General features: G+C 33.4%; 1 protein-coding gene across 2 annotated transcripts in view; it reads left to right on the top strand.

Annotated features, from left to right (window-relative positions):
* The window catches only part of Cntn6 (contactin 6), a 314084-nt gene that overhangs the window by 47465 nt on the left and 245889 nt on the right, over positions 1-20730 (top strand). For both annotated transcript variants that reach the window (XM_005383756.1, XM_005383755.1), the window contains exon 2: positions 11818-11951. In XM_005383756.1, the coding sequence (XP_005383813.1) occupies positions 11897-11951 (55 nt within the window). In that variant the 5' untranslated portion in view covers positions 11818-11896. The remainder of the gene's footprint in view (positions 1-11817; positions 11952-20730) is intronic.

Below are 20730 nucleotides of genomic sequence, written 5' to 3'. Positions count from 1 at the left end.
TATATATATCCTTTTTTATTTCTATTATCTTCAAATTGAAGCCTCTCCATTTTAGAGGAATTTGCGTTTTGCAGCTTGATTTTTGACAGGCAACCACATTTTCCTCTTGAAGCAACTCCTTTTTCCCTGAGGTCAGGAATGCCGATGAGAGCGCATATCAGGGGACAGACTGAGGGAAGAGAAGGCAAAAGGTCCGATTGTCTAGGGGTTGGGGATCATGAACCTTAGCCAACAGGAAGAGAATGGGATAGTGTACATCCTGCTGTGTGTGCTCCATGATTTATTTTTTTCCTTCTTTCCATGTAAAACTTTTGAAGGAAAGGGTGTTCTTAGTAGAGATCCTACACCAGCATAATTTTAGTGTATTTATAGCAACATTTATTTATAGATACAATGTTACTTCACTAATTTTTTAACATAGGTCAGAATTTTCACATTTCTACTTGAGAGAATGGATATTTGTCATCATCTGTGGTCCTGAAACCTCAGATTGACAAAAAAGTGATTTAAACCCATCCAATTTTCTGCACCAGTTTTTAGGAGAAAGAAAATCTAGTAATGCAAGTCTTATATATGCTTTGAATTCATCCAATTTTCCTGAGCAGTTTCTCAGGAGTAAGAAACTGTGATAATGTATACCATGTATGTCTTAGAATCTTTATAATTCAGAGTGCTGTTACAGTCATTATTAATTGATTCCCAGAAAAATTAGGAGTACATCATAAATTAGGTATTCTTCCTCCAATCTTCACTGTGAATAACCTAGGAATAGGCAGCTGTAAGATTTGTATCTCAAGTGGCATTAATAGCTATTGGCAGAGCAGGAACTCTGAGAATATATGTATTGTTTTCTATGACTTCTTTTTCTGGATCAGGCATTCCTAAAAGCACTGTGGAACAGAGGGTCCTGAAAATCCACGAGCCAGTATGTGCTGTATTTCTGTCTCCATACTGTATAATGCACATCAGCACTATGGGACTAAACAGGATACTGTAGAGGATTTTAACAGCCACTAAGAAATCCTGCAAGAAGGGAAATGTTTCACTGTGTTTAACCTTATACTTTGCATAATATTTGACCGAAAGCTACATTTTTCAAGGCCTGCAAGCACAGCATCTAGCTTTGTAGCATTTTAGGTTAAATGTACTGAAAGGGGAGTCTGATAGGAAGAGAAGTTTCTTTTCCTATAGGAAGAGAAGTTACTCTTTTCCATGTGTGGAAATATGAAAGAAATCTCCTACAATAAGCACTGGACAAAAGTGTGACATCTGTCAGATTGGTCATTGTGAGTGAAAGCCCAGGATCATTAATTAGATTTTACTGGTCAGTTGAGGGATTTTTCTGCCTCTCATTAGCTGTGTGCTCTTTGCCAGGTTACTTAATCCCTCCCAGCCTCAACCTTCTCATATGTAAAATGCAAGCAATGATATTACACAACTTATACACTCTTAAAGATTAAGTTAATTAAGGCACATACAGTTCTTGACAGGGTCTGAATCCTATTCTGAAATTGATAAGATTATTACTAGTGTTGTTGTCTTTAGCATTTCAGTCTAGCTGCTGGTATCCCATTCATTCTCTTCCTTTCCCTGTTTTCTGTCCCATCCCACCATCCTAAAAGACTTTGATTCCAGCTTCCTTGCCTCTCTTGTGTAGCATAGAAGGCAGACACAACAGCTTCAGGCACAGACTAGGAAATGCCAAAGAGTAAAATGTGCTGAAAGTTAAACAGTTGAACTTGTCCCCCCAAATGTGGCAAAAAATGGTGTTATAGGACCAACTATGCTTAATGTATGCACTTTTTTTGTTGTGTTTTAACTATGTAAATATATAGACCCAGGATGTCAAATCTTCAGAAGGAAAAAGAAGCCAATATGTCTTTTTATGGAAGATTTTTAAATTTTAAAATATTTGACTATTAGATCTGTAGCCAATGACTTCTTCAGAAAATTTCCACTTTTCTGCTTTTATATAGAAATGACAAACTGTAGGTTTAGAAGGGCTTAGAAAATCATCCAGTTTAAATTTCTACTTGATCGTAAATACTAGCACGTCACAGAAATGTTATAAGCTGGCCACTCCTGATTGTAGAGAACCAGATATCTCATGGAGAAAAAACTTTCTCTGTTTGTACAATCTGAATCCTCCTGTGAACCTCATTCAGTAGATATTATTCTTTCCATTGTGATTTTCATAATACTTATTACTTTCTTTACACCTCAAAGCTATACAGTGAATGTAGGTTTTGAGAATGAGATCCCACACTGTCTAGGTTTTGAAACCAGTGCACTTAACCACTGCCAAAAAATTCTATTTGTTAAAACGCTCAAGGCTTATATTAAACTAAAATTTGCTGCCCTGAAATGTCCACCCTTTGGTCCTCATTCTGGTCTCTTGAGACACAAATAATAAGTTTAATCCTTCTTCCAGAAGACAGCCCTTCAAATATTTGAAGATGGCTCTCCTATGCCTGCTAAGTCTTCTCTCCCCCAGGCTAAACATACTCATTTCTTTCCACTGACCCTCATAAGTCATGTCTTCCCGACACTTCATCATCCTTATCCTCTCCCCAGGAGAATGGTCCAATTTGTCAAAGTTCCTCTTGAACCATGATACTCAGAAGAGAACATTACCCGCTTCACGATCAGAACCTCATTCCCTCGGCTCGTTGTGCTTTCTTCCATGCAACCTGGGTTACACTGACTTTTTGGCAACTATCTTGAAATGTAAGCAGTGAAGACGGGTACAACTTCCCTTTGTATCATGTTAGTTTTGCTCTTTTTTTTAACTTGAATTGAGGTAAAGCCACTTTTTCCCACTACACTCATACTCTGAATTAATTTAAATAATCCAATTATTTAAACCTAAGATACGACTTGTCAATATTCATTCAATATTATCTCATTATATTTATTTTAGCCCACTCTGATCTGCTTTGTTTTCTCTTTGATAACTATAGCAAAGCAAGCAAAGAAAAATTTTCCTGTTTCTGACTATTTTTTATTAAACATATAATGAGGTAAAAAAATTACTTATTTATAGCTATGATAATATTCCCTACATCAATCTATATTTTATGTGAAAAAAATGCTTTGCACACATACCTGATTATGAAATCCTTGCAAATACTTGTGTTTTTTATGATTTATGAGGAAGAAATATGAAAAGCATCATGCTTCTTCTTTGAGATATTTTACAAATTGTACAAATATACTGTGATATGTATCTATATATTCATATCTATTCCATTCTTTTCAGTGTAGTTATTTTTGATTTTTGCTATCTGACAGATTCTACCTCTCCAACATTTTTGTCAATTCAAATGTTAATCAAATAGTCAATATTCTTGAGCTGAAAAATTAGCACTGGAACTTAGCCCTTAACTCCAGGTCAACTCAGCTAGCAGTTAGCAAGCTATGACTATGAACACCTCTATCCCTATATGTTTGTGTCTTATATGGGGTTAATTTTATACTACAACATTACAGGTTAGTAGTGACTGCAGATATCAAACGATTCTCAAGAAAGCCATTTCCTGTCTTATGCTCTAGTATTAGTAAGGAGTCTGTACCTTCTGTTGTTCAGTTCATTACTGAAAACGCAAACAAGCACAATTTCTGGTGCCTATGCTAAAGAACACCGAATGCAAAAATAATCAGGCTGCTTGCTATAGGAAATGTTTACTTGTAGAGGATAAAACATACTTTTTGAGATTGTCTTCAAGATTTGTAGCTAGAACCTAGCTTCACGATGCCCATTACTCTGACACTATGATGCTATAATTTCTTCTCAGTCTTGATCAGGTCCTTGTTTTGTAAAACAACCCTAAATCCCTACAGCACAGGACATAAAACCCTAGAAATATCACCTACTGCCTTCTGATAAAGTACTAGAACTATGCCAAGTTTTGTTCTCCCTACCTGTAGTGTGTCCCTTCCTATAGTGTGTCTGAGATTTGCCTGAGCCAGTGTTTCTTAACACATATTTGTACTGGGTGGTCAAAATTATAAATCCTCCAAACTATACCAGTATCTGTGATGCTTTAAATATGAAGAATCCCTCAACAGTTCATGTACTGAGGACTTGATTCCCAGTGCTCAGATATGGGCCTGGAGAGGTGACTGAACATGAGTATATTGACCTCATCAGTGGATGAATTGTGGATGAATTCATTGCTGAATGGCCTCTTAGGAGATGGCGCCTGCTTGGAGGAAGTAGATTACTAAGGGTATGACTTTAAAGGTATATCTTTCTGCTGGCTCATCCACTTTCTCTCTGGTTCCTGGCTGACATGAAAAAATAAAGCAGCTTTTTATTTTGCTATGCCTCTTTTCTATGATGTTTCTGCCATGAATCAGACTGCCCATGAACTGAAGCCTCTGAAACTGTGAACTAAAGCAATCCTTTCCTGCTTTAAGTAGTAGTGTGTCTCAGTGACAAAAAACTGATTGATATGGTACTGGTTACCTATATTTTTGTATTCTTATTAAGATAACATAAATACAAAGAGTATAGCTACTACACGTAATTACCTGCAGTTCGTAGACAGAGAAATAGGTACTTAAAGAGGATGGAGCTACGCTGGTGTCACAGATCAAGACGGGAACAAAGTAGGGAGAACCTTCAATGATAGGTGTGCATGCAAGTCTCAGGTTTTATTTGGTGATGAACAGAATTGTGACAACTGTAAATCTCTGCTGTGCTTTGATTTTCACAAATATGGAAGTAAAAGGCAGGACTGCCTCATCTATATATTAATAGTGCATTCCAATGCAGAATTTCACTGAAAATATTGTTCAGTAGCCTCAAAAAAAAAATTTTTTTTTTTTTTGGTTTTTCTCTGGTACCAGGAATCAAACTCACAACCTTGAGCTTACCAGGCAGGTGCTTTGCCGCTAAGCTAAATCCCGAGCCCTCAAAAAAATTTCTTAACACTGGTTTCTTTCAGCAAGACTTCCTGGTCTCAAGCAAAATACATATGAACAGGACTGTAATGATCATTAGGCCAAATTATATATCTTGTTTTCTCTGATTAAAAAGAAAATAAAGTGTAGAAATAAGTTTATTACCACAACAAACATATTTATATCTAATGCCTTCTCTAAGAAAGAATGAATGCTTTTGCCATGATTACACTAGATGCACTGCATTATAACTTTCTACTAACCTATTATCTATGAGGACTGCCTATTTTGACAGCTTGGCATAACATTCATGAAACTGAGAGCATTATAATCTGAAAACAAAGACTGTGATGGGACAATTTATCTTACTACTTTGCCTGACTTAATGGCAGTTGAGATTTCTTACTCTATATCAGATTTTTTTGGTTCATAAATATTTTACATTTTAATTTATTATTGATTTAGGTTGATAGTAAATAACACTATGAATGCTGAGGTTGGAAATCTGTCCTGCCAATTATTAAGAATCTTCTCTTCCTTCAATAGATTTTTATCACACTGAAATAAAACAGTGGAGCTACCTTAATTAAGTGAATTGGAGTTTTTCAATTTATTTGGTCCAGTTAATTAACTGGTCAATTAAAAAAAAAGGGTAATTAGTGCTGAGGACACTTGTTCTGATGATGTACATGCCATCTGAAAATGGATCTTGATCCATGAAATTCTTTAGTGCTAAAGCAATGTTACTATAATATGGAAAAATTAAAGCGTTTGATAGGCCACACACTAGCAGTGAAGTTTTCCAGATATATGGAAGCAACACAAAAATGTCCTGAGTAGAACTGGGCTCATATTCTAAAGTAATATTCATCATCCATTCTCTTGCTCTGTATTTAGAGAAAAAAAAATAGTGTTTTTTTTCGCCAGTAGGAGAAAATTATTTCAAATTGTTCAATAAAAGTAAGAGTGTGATATGATTTTTAATTGACCTTGAGATTTCCTTAAGCAGTTTCTATTAAGATATATAATTCTCATTACCCAGATTGACATCACCTAGAATTATCTACGGAAATTAAGGAGCATTATATTGAAAGAATTGGGCACAAATAATTTTCCACTTCTGCCCCTATTATACAATGTATTATTTTAGGGGATATTTGATATTCCCTGTACCTGCTTAAGTGCAGTTGATAAATACCAACAAGAATCATTTATGAGCTCCTTTCAAAGACTTTTTACAGAGCTGTATGTCTACATCAACCTTGCCTTTTCAGTTAAGAGCATTACCCTAACTTTCATTGTAAAGAAAGTTTTAAAATCTACTTTTTAAAAGAAAAGAGATGCTATCTCTTTCACTTTGAGTACTCCTATTGTATCCTATGCTTGCTGGGCATATCAAAGTTTAACATGGAAATAATCCCCCAGAATCACTAGCTGCTTTGTATCTAGCTAATATTTGTATCCCCATACTCATTTCTGGTTTGCTGTACATTGTAAACAAGTATGCACTGATAGATGAATTTAGGGCCAAGGGATACAGACAGACAGATATTGTTATTTTTACACAAGTGATTATTCTGATCCAAATAAAGAAACTGCTGGTGTTGTCTGAGTTAAGTACCTTTACCTTCAGGTATGACTTCTCTGTCATATAATTTCTTAACTCATATTTGTCAGCTGTAGGTCTATGACACATGGTTAAAAGAGTTCATATCAAGACAGAATTCGTAATGTAAAGTGTACGAGATTCCATGTTTTTCTATTTAACACATTGGGTTCTTGCTTTCAACTATATCTATATCTACATATATCTATATCTATATATATATATATATATATATATTTGAAAAAGTGCTGAATATGTGTACTGAAATCCTTATAGTCTCATGTGTTTTAGAGTTTAAAATGCATTAGATCAGGAATCAGCAAAAAAAAAATCCCCAAACCTCTAAATCCATAGTAAATAGTAAATATTTTCAGCTTCCCAGGCTGTATGTACTCTGATAGAACTATTCAGTTCCACCTTTGTAGCCCAAAATAAGTCATAGAACATACATAAATTAATAGGTAAAATGGAGTGCAATGAAAGTATTTACAAGGTGGGCTATGGGTCTAATTTGTTTGAGGGGCTGTGGTTCCTGATTCTGGCAGTAGAAAAGTACATTCGTGTGTATGTATCTTTGTCAGTATGCATACGTATACATTTACATACTGTATTAGAATATATATATATATTCTGTACTCAATGTATAAATACATGTAAGTGTATTTATACATCATATACACAAAAGACACTATTCCATCATCAACCAGTATTTCAATTTTAGCATAAGGGTAGAACTATTCATGCTAAGTTAGATAAACAGCTGTACCCTATCACATATTGTTTTCGGATAGGTTTTGCCACCAAAGTTGTATGTACATTTCAACTTTCAGATCTATTGCAAGCAATAGATTGTGGACCTGCACATATTGACTGTTGAAGTATTTGAAGGTGCTGCTTTTGCACTGAGAAATTCCATGAGAGAAAAGTAAACATATACGGTCTATAGAAGAACAAGTTCATCCAGGAATAACAGAACAATAAATTTAGCACTTATGAAACAATGCACACACTTTTCTGGGACAAAATGCCATTTAAATGCTTGCCTGATCTGTAAATCTCATCTAATGCAAAATATTGGCAATACATTTATAAAACTATGTTAGAACTTCTAAAATTCTTTTACATTTGGTGTATAAGTAACCTTTTATTAACCCATTTTTGCCTCAAGTGCTAATGCTCATTTTGACTCCAAGAATCTTTAACTATTTTGCATGTGATTGACCAACAAAAAGTTTATCCAGTGTACTGGGAGTAAATAACCAGACTTTTCTTATCCGGATTCTTTTTATGGAACCAGAGTATTCTTCTTCCTTGGGCAATTTAAACTTTTACAAATGGTAACTGATGCATAATTATGAGCTATTTCAGCTAGCTTTTAAAGAGTAATGCCAAATAAAATATCTTTGGGCTTTGTCCTCATTACAGTGTGCAGATCAGCAATCAGATGCTAAGCAATCAATATTTGCTTAGAAATTATACACTGGGTTCAGCTGAACAACTTTGAATGTTGGGCATAGAAGAAATATAAAGATGATTTCTACACCAAATTCCTCAACTTTGAAAGGAGTAAACTGACAGTGAAAATGAATGCAAATGAATCATCCAATGCTACTCAGCTAGTTAAGAGAAAGACAACAGTAGAAGCAAACTGTCTAAATTCCCAGTTCAGACTTTTTCCTCAGAAAAGAAGGCTGCTCAGCTGTCACATACAACCCCAGCCCGTGTTACTAAATAACTGTCAAACCAATCGCAGCTCCTACTACTGAATCAGAGCTGTGCCTTAAAGATCACACCAAGTGTTATTAGCAAGTGTGGAACATAATGTTGATTCTCAAGGTAAAGTATGAAAACTCTGGAAATATAATGGGGGCATTGATAAGTGCATTCCTCAAGGAGTTTACAACATGGGAGTTTGCCATAAAGTCTTTCATAAAAATGTTCATGTAAGTTCAGGATGCAGAATAAAGGTACCAGCAGATATTTTGGTTACAGTGAACAAAATATAACACAAATAGGATTAAGTGAAAATGTATTTGATTGTCTCATAAGTTTTAGACTTCCAGGGTTTTAGGCATGGTTGACTGCTTCATAATTCTATAAGGGAAATGGTGGTAGGCTCTTAGTGTTTGTCTGTTGGCAGTGCTGTGGGTTGACCTTAGGGCCCTAAACATGCGAGGCAAGCATTGTACCACTGAGCCACACTCCCCACACAGTTAGAGGACCTTTAGAAGTCAGAACAAATCACAGTGACACTTACATGTATTAAAGGAAGTACTTTTCTTACAGCTCCAAATGAAAGGAAGAAATATATATATATATATATATATATATTTGTACAAGATTCTTAGGGACGAATGAGGGAAATATTTGAGGTGGATTTTTAGCAAATTGTCCACAATGGGAAATTGCGAGCTTTCAGTGACAAGTTCTAGCTGGATCGTGAAAAAACTTCTTAAATAGATGAACATGTTAATATCATAATAATGGAAAGTTTATACTCGTCTTAATATTACTGACAAATGTTCTGACTTTGTCATGGATTTCATCAAGTCATAAACCCATCCTTTTATAAAACATTATAGCCAAGGGAATTCATTCATAATCAACAAAGACTTATCATGGATTCCAAGATTTTTCTTCCACCAAAGAGATGAAGGAAATACCACTCCAGTTATACGGACCAAATGAGGGAAGGGGTTCTTCAAAGCAAGTCACAGAATTTTTATCACAAGAAAGGGACAAGATTATTAGGTAGGGAAAACATCCATTAAATAAGTGCATCATGTCATCTGTCTTGCAAACAGGACTTTTTTCTGGTTAAAGGACTATTATTAATAATTCTGCCATGACATTTGAGTAAAGAGAAATTTTCCTATGAAAACAACCATGTATGGTCATATTGCTCTTGCACAGTTTTGAAGGAGACACAGACTCTAAGAAGGATTTCTGTATACATGAAACAGCATCTTAAGGAAAGCACATGTGATTCGTGTGCAGAGTGAAGAGAAAGAAAATCATGTTCCGGAACAATTTTGTCAGTGAACTATTTGCAAAAAGGTTAAAAGTTTATATATGATCTTGAATACCAAGCCAAGGAGTTTTAAAGTTTGTACAGTGAAGATTGATTCAAAGTTTCAGAATGCTGGCATAATTGGACCAAATCTTTGTTTTAGGAAAAAAAATTGGTGGCAATATTCTAATAGATAGGAAAAAGAAAGATTTGAGGCAGGAAAAGTATCCAAAGATTTAATTTTTCAAAGCCATTATTCTAGTAAAAAGTATTATCATCCCTTTCCTGAAGTACAAAAGTAGTCTTTAATTTATTGGCATAATTCTAGCTGTTTTCCCGCCCTTCCTTTCTGGACAGCAGCCAAAGATGTAAAGTAAATCTTGATCCTTCTCTACATAAAATCCTCAATTATAACCTGAAATTACAATGTTCTTTCTCAGAGAAGGCAAGTCATATGTATTTGAACCTCTTTCTTTTGCTTCAACATTATCACCTTCAGTAACAAACTGGACCTTTTCCGGTCTTCAAAGATAGAGAGTCAGTTCTGCCTTGGGACCTGGGCACACACATTCTCTTTGTTTAGAATGAGAGTTTCATCAGTCGTTCGTCCTTATCTCAGTCCCTGAGGCCATCTCCTCTTCATTTTTGTGCACACGCTCTTTGACTCCTAGAGGGTTACTCGTATTTTAAGCTTCAGCTGAGAAATGCTACCTCAACCACACTCTGTAAATGACAGAGGTCTCAAATGTTTTCCTTTTTAAAGTATTACCTTACTTACTCTTAATACATGTACTTATTTACTTATGTGTATGGTTTGTTTGTTTGTTTATGAGTGTTGTTTTGTTTGTTATTTCATCAAAATAAGACAAAACAGCAAGATTCAATGGGAGAGATAAATGATTTTAGATTCACCGATAAGACCTCAGTGCCTAATGGCTTGATGGAGAACGCACATCGATAATCAATATATGTTGAACAATGATGAATTTGAATGCTATATTATGTAATATAAATGTAAGTCATTTAAAACAGTATCTGTGATTTGAAAGTGAATGAAAAATAACAGAAAATCTGAGAATATAAGATATTATCTACCCATTATATTACAATGCCCCAAATATTTTTTATTTTTCCTGTGATTTTATCCTTTGCTTACAATTTGAAAGCATTTAGGTTAAATTTTATAAAAAGTTGAATTTGGTTTAGTGTTCTTTGTTTAAGTTGACAGGAGGCAGTTAGAGGCAGAAATACATTTCTAAGAGGAATCTAGGGATGGGGAGAGAAAGGAGAAAGGGAAGGGAAGTAAAACAATCCAGGTGATATATGTGTATATATGTAGCTCTCCACAGTGAATACGTTCATTATGTATCTAAAACATATACTAATAAAAAAGGGAAACTATAACAGGAAATTTGCAAAATTTCATCACTAGTTTTACACTTAAATTCCACATACCTTGAAAGGTTATTAAAATGAAACATAATTTTACTAAAGTAGGAGTTTCTAAAAATCTTATAATTTGATGTGAAGTACTATCATATATAACCTATGTGAGTTTACTCAATTTAGTATGAACTTATTTTAATGAGTTTATGAAATTATTGGGCTTGTTTTTTGAAGGAAAGGCCAAGCTAACACTTAAACTCTGATTTTATTGATCTTTGAATAACTTAATGTCAAATGAAATTAGAGAAAATTATGACATAATCCTTTTGGAAAGCATACCTGATAGCTGAAGGATAATACTGCCCGAAATATATTACTTGTAGACATTTTGTAGAAGAATATTATTTTTATAATATTTTTAGTTTAGTGTTCTGGGAAAGAATGTTTCTTAATGAGCCTTTTCATTACTAGGGACAAAACTTTTAGAAAATCTATGTATATGTGATAGAATAATATTATATCTTATGCTTAATGACTAAGGATCAAATAAAAGCAAGCAACAGAATTGTGGGAGTTAGTTTAATGTTTCATCATTAACATTTTGAAAACAACTGAATTTAAAATTAAACTAAAGAAAACTGTATTCCCTATAGAATACATCCAGTTGAATACCGTTCTCATTCTTTAGAAATAAGTATCATAGTAAATATATGTTTGAGATATGAACTAAAATTATAAAAATATGAACCAAATTTCTGAAACTTTATAAAGCATTTATATGTAAAAAATAGTCCTTTGGGTTGCTTTGAGTGATATATCAATGTTAAATAGAATCAATTCCTAATAATCAATATATATATTAACATATTGATGTTTATAGGTTTATTGCATGACAATTTTTTTCTTTCAGATTTGAAATACAGACTAGAAGACAGACTTTTTATTCTTACTGATTGTATGGAAGAAATTTTTGACCTCATAAAGTGGAGATGAGGTTGCTATGGGAACTGATAATTCTGCTGCCACTCATAAACTCTTATGCAGGTAAAGCTTTCTATTATTATGAGTTTAGCTTGGGGCTGGGGATTTAGCTCAGCGGCAAAGCACCTGCCTGGCAAGCGCAAGGTTGTGAGTTCGGTTCCTGGTACCGGAGGAAAAAAAAAAAAAAAAAGCTGTCATTATGAGTTTAGCTTGATAAATATATTGACATTGTATTTCTTTCTCAAGGTGAAACAACTTTTAACGTGCACAGTACATATGTTATTTGAATGATTAAGTGATAAACTTTTGAAGGTTACTTACCAGGCCAATATAGAGACAGTTTAATCCTTAAAAGTATATCAAATACTAGTTTAATTACAAACCAATATTATTATATTTATATAGAGTTTCAAACATGACATTATAAAGTAAAACTATGATTAAATGATTATATCATCAGTAAACAGTGAATATTTGTTCTCTATAAATTTAATTTATGATAAAGTCTTTAAAAATCTAAAGTGCAGATATATTCAGAATTCAGAATTTACTGTGGAATAATGCTATGTTGAAAATACAGGAAAAGTTGGTATAGAACAGTGGTGGCATACCTATGGCACATGTTCCTCAGGAGGCTGTTTGTATCATTGAAAGCTCTAAAAGGTTCAATATCCTGGTATAGAATGTTACATCAGAACTTAAAATGACCTTAGAAATTTGTTCTTTACTTTTCAATTACTAAAAAGAGGCTAGAGCGTGTTCTTCCATTTAACTTAACATAGTAATACTTGTAAAACTATTAAATTTTGCTTTGTAAAAAACTACTCTACATCAGATGGGATCAAATTTACAAAATAACCATCTGCTTAAGTGACTGGCCTGTGTTCTGGTCATTTAGGATGTGCTCACCTGGACTGAACTTTGGGATTTGCTGATGTGCACTACCACTGTGGTCAGTTATAGTTATCAGAGATATAACTAGAATATGTTCAGCAGGGATAGTTGGTGAGTCTGGGTTATTACTCATAATGATTCCTTAGGGTTCCAGATGTTCAAGAATGTAGTGTCTCTTGATGCAAAGGCTTGGAACCACTGCCATGTCATTTCTGTCTCATACTTTGACCACTGGAAGACACAAGACCCACAAAGGCTAAATAGATGTGGAAATGTTCTCCATTTCCTGATAGAACAGCTGCACAGTTATGCTGTGAAGTGGCATACAGATCATAAAGGGAATAATAGTGACTGCTTTAGTAGGTAACCAACCACTGTAATGCAGATCACACAGTTCTATTCTTAATTTCTATGCTTACCTGCCTAAGTTGTTACAGAGCATGGACAATGATTAGATCAGCTACTTGTCAGAAAAGCCTATCTCCTCCTATCATTTTGTTTCTCCTTGAGTGTGATGAGAGGTTACTATAGACATTTCATGATTTCATATATTTGTGACAAACCAATAATATGTTGGGACATATATAGGCATAAATATAGTAGTTTACCAGCTAGAAGCACAGTAGTTATAAGAGACATATTTAATAGCAATCCTAAGAGATGGAAAACTATGAGAGTGCTAAAATATTCAGGAATCAATCAGAAGAATCAAGTGGTATTTTGACCACTCCGGAATCCAACAGCTAGAAGTACTACAGTTATATTTACCCTGAGTTATTACATTGCTTTGATTTATGTCACGTCTAACTTTCTGTCATAAAGATTTTGAGTAAAGTAATAATGTCTTCTTTTTGTAATAGGTTTAAGAAAAGACAGAAGAATCATAAAAATGCCCCCAAATTATGCATGTGTAAGAATTCTATTCCTGCTCTTAAGTTTCATCTTTCTGTCAAAATTCAGCATTAACGTTTTGCCCTTTAAATATGTCCGCTGAGTTAGCATAAGATCTCTCAAAGACTTTTGCATTAAATTCAAAAAAAGCATTATTTTCAGAATATATATCAAAACCAAGAAATAGTCCAGCTTTTCTGTTAACTTTTATTTACCCACATTGTATGTGATTCAATCTTCCCTTTTGCTCTATTCTAAAGGGAGAAATAATCATATATACTTCATGTATAATTTCCTTGTGAAAGAATAGATAGGGTCAAATTTTTAAACCACAGTTATTTAAAGAAAATAAGGTACGTTAACCGTTGCCCCAGAGATAAAGTTGTAGATAATATTTTACACAACAGAACATTTCTTTAAACCTCTTTGCTTTATTAGAGGATTTCATATTATCTCCCTACTAGTTTAGAAAATTAGGTTGTCTGAATATATATATATATATATGTACATATAGTCTAAATATAAATTTATATATAAATTATATTTTATATATGTATATATATGGGGTCTGAATCTAACACACATATATATATATATATATATATATATATATATATATATTCCAAACTTACTTACTTTTTATTCATTTTGAAGGGCCAGCAAGTTTTTCACAACTGTACGTTTTTTCCTTCCTATTTTGGCTGTTAAGATCCCTTACAAATATTGATGTATTTTGTCTCCCTGGATGCCAAACTAAAATTTACAGATTTTTACCACAAGCCTTTTCTGTTCTTTGTTTTGCTTTAATTAACTTTACAATTTCTAGCACTTTTCCTACAGCCATTTACAATGAAATAATCTAAGTATAATACCACAGTGATTCTAAAACAATTTTGAGGATTTGGATATTTTTAAACTTCTCTTGTTGTACTTCAATATTTTCAAATATTATATGATCTTTAAAATTATTTTATTAGTAGGCATGTTATGAAAAATACACCCCCGAATGTCTATATCCTTTTTTCTTGAAATTATGAGTATTATATAAAATTATAAAGTAGATTTTACAGTTGTGATTAAAGATGTTGACATAGGGAAATTTTAAGATGGACAACCTTAACTATTTTTATAGGAGAGAGACAGAGCTGGATTTGACCAAAGGAGGAATGCAATGTGAAGGCAGAGCAGAGAACGCTTGGAGGACCCCATACTGCTGGGCATAGAGATGCGAAAAGGGACCATGTGCTAGAGTGCAGGGCGGGGAGCTCTAGAAGATTGGCAAGTTATCCAGGTTTAAGGATAGCACAGAAAAGCGAAGGGATAATAGAAGCTCTGAAGTTCTTAAGTCTAGTGTATGACAGGGTCAGCTGTTATACTAAACAGTCAGATGTAATAAGGAATAGCCATCATCACTACTCATAAGGAATTTGTCTCTTGTGGCTTTTAGTATTCATAACATTTTAAATATTTCTGAATTATATATAATGATTTTGCCTTTTTATTTTAACAGAATGATCTCATTTAAGTAGTAGTTTTTCAAATACATCTGGCTCATAAATAAAAGTAATTCATTTGTGTACCATTTATATGTGTATATTTTGCTAGAGGTTGAGCACTATCTATCTATAGATATAGATATAAATGTGGATGGAGGTGATATAGATATAGATGTCTTATGCAATCATGAAGTACTGGTTAATTAGTATAAGACTTGGTATTTGAGACTGAATAATTCAAGAAACATGGAACCAGTATAGAATTAAAGACGTGCTTTTGCATTCTCACTATTATTTATGTCAACAGGATCTAATAAGTTGATTTCTTCTACTGTATTAATTACTCTTGAGGAGTAAGCCTAGACTTGCTTCCTAGAAGCAATTATAGAAGTCTTCACTGCCACCATTTCCATGTAATACCTACTAACAAATGAGTTTATGTTGTTGTCAAAATACTATTAAAGTAATTGATTAGTAAAACCGGAAATGAGTTGTTTTAAGGTTGATACAAATAAATAAAATATACTATTTTATCAACATTTACATGTGGATTCCTATTTTATAAATACAGTACCTTAAAAGAATTTTAGAGAAAATATACCATCTTCTAAATGCAATCAGGTACCTATGATAGGGCTTTATTGGGAAATATTTAAGAGAGCTGGAATTTCACTTTATTTTAAACTTAGTCTTTTATTGAATTAAGAGTCACAGTAAATGAACTACCTCAGAGAGAGAAAGCCACAGGAATGGAAATATTCACTGTGACTAAGATTTCTTCAAGGAAAACGATGTATCACACAACAAATCCATGAAAATTGGCAGGTGTAATAAACCTGCTTTGCTGAAGGACCCCAGAAGCACATAATGGATATTCCTTTGGGTAAGAGTGTGATGAATATTGAGTATATCACAACCCACACTCTGCCTACGGTCTTGTTCAGATTTATTGTTAGCATAATAGCACCTTTAGGAATGGAACACCAGGCTATATTTTTAAGCCAAGTGACATTCTTGCAATTTCTAATAGAGTTGGGCCAATTTAGAAATGCTGAAAACACCACTTTTATGCAATGCCTACTGATAAAGGTTGCTTTATGATTATCAGACCTTCTTCTCCAGTAATTGATGCTTCAACACTAAATGAGATTGTTTCTTAGGACAGATAACAATGTAGGAAAAGAAATTTCTATTTTGTCAGCATTAGAATGAATTGACGGATATACAGACTGACATACTATACAGTAAATGTGGACCCTTAATTAAAGGGAACGTCAGAAATCGTGTTTTCCACATGAGGTCTTTGAAAGAGATGGTGAAATTTGCTACAGATGTGATCACATCAAATAGTTTTATTTTAATGGTACTAATAAATAGCTGTGCCACAACATGAAAATAATATGAGAAAATTGATAGTGTTTCTTTCAATTTTTACAATTTTCCCAAGGCTTAAAATCAAACTTGTTAATGTGGCAGGCAACACCCTAGAAACTTTATCTTCTGCCTACCTTTTCCACCTGAAATGTACAGAACTCTCTTTTGTACGTGAAAGAAGAGCTAGGTTTTTTTTTTCTTATGCTCCAAGTAATATCAAGATTGTTCCCTATTCAGGGCATCTGACCCTCTTATTTGTTCATGTGAATCACCCTTCAAATTTTTCTCTAATGGACTCTTTCCTTTATACCTGTCTCAGATCTATCACCTCCATAGAATGGCCTTTCTTTAGGCCTTGTCCAGATGGCCATCATTAGTCCCACCCTTCGTTCCATTTATTCTCATGATTTTTTAAAATTATATTTGGGGAACTTGTCATTATCTGCAATTAGCTTACTTCTACATTTGTTTACTTGTGTATTTTCTGGCTATTACTCCTAAATATGAATTCTATGTAAATAAAAATGTTGGCTGTCATATATGTGGCTTCAGGTGTTATGCATTTTATAGTAATTGACATGTAATAAGCACTGAAATAAATATTTGAAAATAAGTGTGCCAGTAGCTGACTTCTCAAATTAAGTGCCTGAGCTACTTAGAAGTAATCCAGTCTCCCCCCAAACCTCTAGCAGTTCTATTATCTATAATTAAAATCAAATTTTAGGCATAATTATTTTAATAACAAGGTATCATTTGGATTTAGGCATTTTTAGGTCTTTAAAAAATTTATGTTGAAAGTACAAACCTAGTCCTATGTTTTAAAATAAACAAATATGGTTTATGAAGCAAACGGGACCTAGACAAATATAACTTTTGTGTTCTTGGTTTAAGGAGTAACACACTTAGTATACATCCAATTTCATTTTGACATTTTTGGGTAGTAGATAAGTATTACTTTTATGTCACAAACAAGCTAAATATGTAAGTGTTTGGACTGTACTTTATATCAAGATGTAGCATTTGTTCACTCCTTTCTAGTTCCAGTGTCACCAGTTACCTTAATTCCACACGGTCCCCCTCTCGAGAGGTCTGTAGTAGCTTGGTAAGAGTTCTGTGTATTTCAGGGCTACCGTTTAATCCTTTCCCAGGCATAGTTCATTGAGACAGGATCTTATGCCCACCAGTCTTCACAAAGCACAACTGATCTTCTCATTTTTCTGTGTCAAAACCTTCACAGATGTCATTTCCTGGAAATCCGAACTGTCTCATCAAGCATTCAAATTCAATTTTCCTTAATAAATATTGAAAGTTCTCCAAATAATGCTGTTCAGCTTGTGGCCTGGCCCATGCTTCCCCTTATTCTCTTTCATGTATCCCTCATTCAAGTTAGACTGTGTATTCAGTAAAGCCTCTGTGTTTTTTCCATGCCAGTGTCCCCACCTCTGACATCTAGTTCTCTTCTCGCGCCAGTCTCTCCATCTTCAATATTGCTCTCCTTTAGATCTGTTTTGTCTTTTACTGTCCAATGCCACCATTCACAGACAAATTCAATGCTATGTTCAATCTGAATAATCTTCCGTGCAACAAATAATTCCTACTTCTTCTGGAGCTCTGGTGCCACAAAAAAGATTGCTGCCATTTTCACAATCTTTGCTGAGAGCCAGGGCATTCAGTATTTATTCAAATAAATACTTATTCTGAGAAATAGATAATGTTGATTATTGTAGAAAATAAGATTTTTATCATGGAATGCTCATTGCTAAATGCAAATAAAACTAACCTTTAAAATTTGATTGGTTACATGTCTACTGCTTTATAGTTCATATAGTATTTTTATATAGTGTTTCATCTGAGTTTGATAGTAGGCAGAGGAAAGAGTATCTTCTACTTTCCATAGCTGAGGAAACAAATTCAGAGAAAGAATATGACATGTCAAAGACTACATTACTGCACGGGGGCATATTTCATGATGAAAATCAAATGCATGGGTGAAAACTTTGTTGAGCTGCTGACAAGCTCAAATATATGTGACATGTGATTTCTGAAGTTGTGGTCAATTATTTTTAGGGGCTGGATTTTGCTAGCAGTGCAGTATGATTTAAGGAATATTCTTCAAAACTTATTATTAGCAAATAAAAGAAAAATACCTATGAGCACACAAACCCAATGTATTCGTCCATGTTTCAGTTTACACAGTAACACATCAAAAATGAAAACTAAAAAGTATTAAAAAGAAACAAGCATAAAATTTCTAACATTTCTTTTCACCATGAATAAGTCATCTTGTATACCTTTTAGGTACAAACCACCCCAATTTGCAGGGCACCTATGTTAGGGAATCTGAAAACCATCTGCATTTGCAGCCAACTCTCAAGTAAGCAAAAACAATCTGTAAATTATTCTAATATATAGTCACTGAGTTTCAGCACCACTGATACAGTAATAATGCACACAGAAAACCTAAAATAAATTGAATTATCTTAAGCTTCCATGGAATTTGTGGCAGTGTGTAAAACTTCCATCTTATTTGATTTTTGTCCACTTCCAGTTGCAAATCATTTAAATATTTAGCTAAGGATGTGCTTGCTGGAGCTGTATTACAGATATTCTTAAGGGTTGAGTTTTATTAGCAGAAATTTTATGAGCAAGTTGCTAAGTATAAATAGTATTAAAGTATTTAAACTTAAAAATTAATTTATGAAAATACTATATCATGGCAAAATTATTGTGAAACTCTTCTTAAAATTTCATGTCATCTTGTTAGTTTTAAATTAGCCATGGAGTGTGTTTGCATCACATAAATTGGCAAATGCTACAAATCAGGGTTTCATTTACTTCTGATGCTGTAAGTATTTTCATTACATTAATGTAATTTTTAGGAGATTGTGAAATAGTTTTAACTGTAGTCTTGACAATAATTTTTTGCTGGGAATGGGGTTAATAGTTTCAGATAAAATTCTAACTGACAAGCTATGGCTGAACTGCAACAAAATACTGTCTAATGTTCAGTAAAGCTTACCAAAAGCCTTATGTGAGAGTCAATAGACATGTGATTTAAAATGAAAATATTACATATTTTATTATTTTCTGGTTTTGTGCTATATATCCATTGTATTTGTCAAATCAATAATAAACATAAATTTATACTATATGTGCACATATATATGTACACACCTTCTTTTTAGAGATGTGTTTAATAATTTATTTTTTAAATAATTTTCATTTTTAATGTTTTTATAATGGAATTACAGCATTTTTTTACAGATTTACTGGTTGTAGAAAGCAATATAAAGAATTAGAAATGCACACAATTTGATCACAGGAATTTGTACAAAGATTTATGCCTACACAGATATATAGATGTACACATATATACCATTTAGTGCAGTGTATATAGTAGGAGGTATGATATATATATATACATATATATATGATCTTTTTGTCTCTTTTAACATTTACATTTAGATATTTTGTTTACCTTTCAAAATTAATACTACATTTAGAGACTTAGACAACAGGTTTTGATTCTGAAGATATGCATAATATGTTACGAGAAAAACAGATTAAAAGATTGTTTTCTCTCCCATAATTAAAAATCAAAACCACACTTCCTAAAGCTTACAGCTAACAACAGGTGTTGTCTGCCTATTTTGCCAAGTGCTCACAATGGAATAAATTTGGTACAAACTGAACTCTTAAAAAACATGAATTTTAATAAAGAACCCTCCTCAAATATTCTGATTAGCTCTATAATCAGTTCTCAACACTGGGACAAGAAATGATGACAGTCAGTTTTTATTATGCCAGAAAGGGTAAGGAAATCTTTGTTACTGGTGATGTGTTTCACCTTTATTTGCATACTCAGGATTTTCAGAAAGCATTTATAAGCAAAGAACATAGCATTTGTGATTGGAGGTTTGCACAGTCCAATTGTACATTTTGAAAGGGAGAGAGGTACAAACCTTCCTGCTCGCCATAGAAATTGTATGCAGAATCACCAATACCTATGGGAAGGCTGCTTCCCGGGCATAAAGTATAAGCATCTATGCTGTGCGGTGTAGCATTTCTTAATCATTGCCCATTGTCCTATCCACTTTGGTCTTTTTATGTAACCTTGCTAAACTGACTCTAACACCATGGCTATAATTTAATATATCTGAGTTCATGACCATATATTTGCTTTGTTC

The sequence above is a fragment of the Chinchilla lanigera genome, unplaced genomic scaffold (genome assembly GCF_000276665.1).
Source record: "Chinchilla lanigera isolate Chin_1 unplaced genomic scaffold, ChiLan1.0 scaffold00020, whole genome shotgun sequence".
Taxonomy (NCBI): domain Eukaryota; kingdom Metazoa; phylum Chordata; class Mammalia; order Rodentia; family Chinchillidae; genus Chinchilla; species Chinchilla lanigera.
This window is presented reverse-complemented; position numbering and strand designations above follow the sequence as displayed.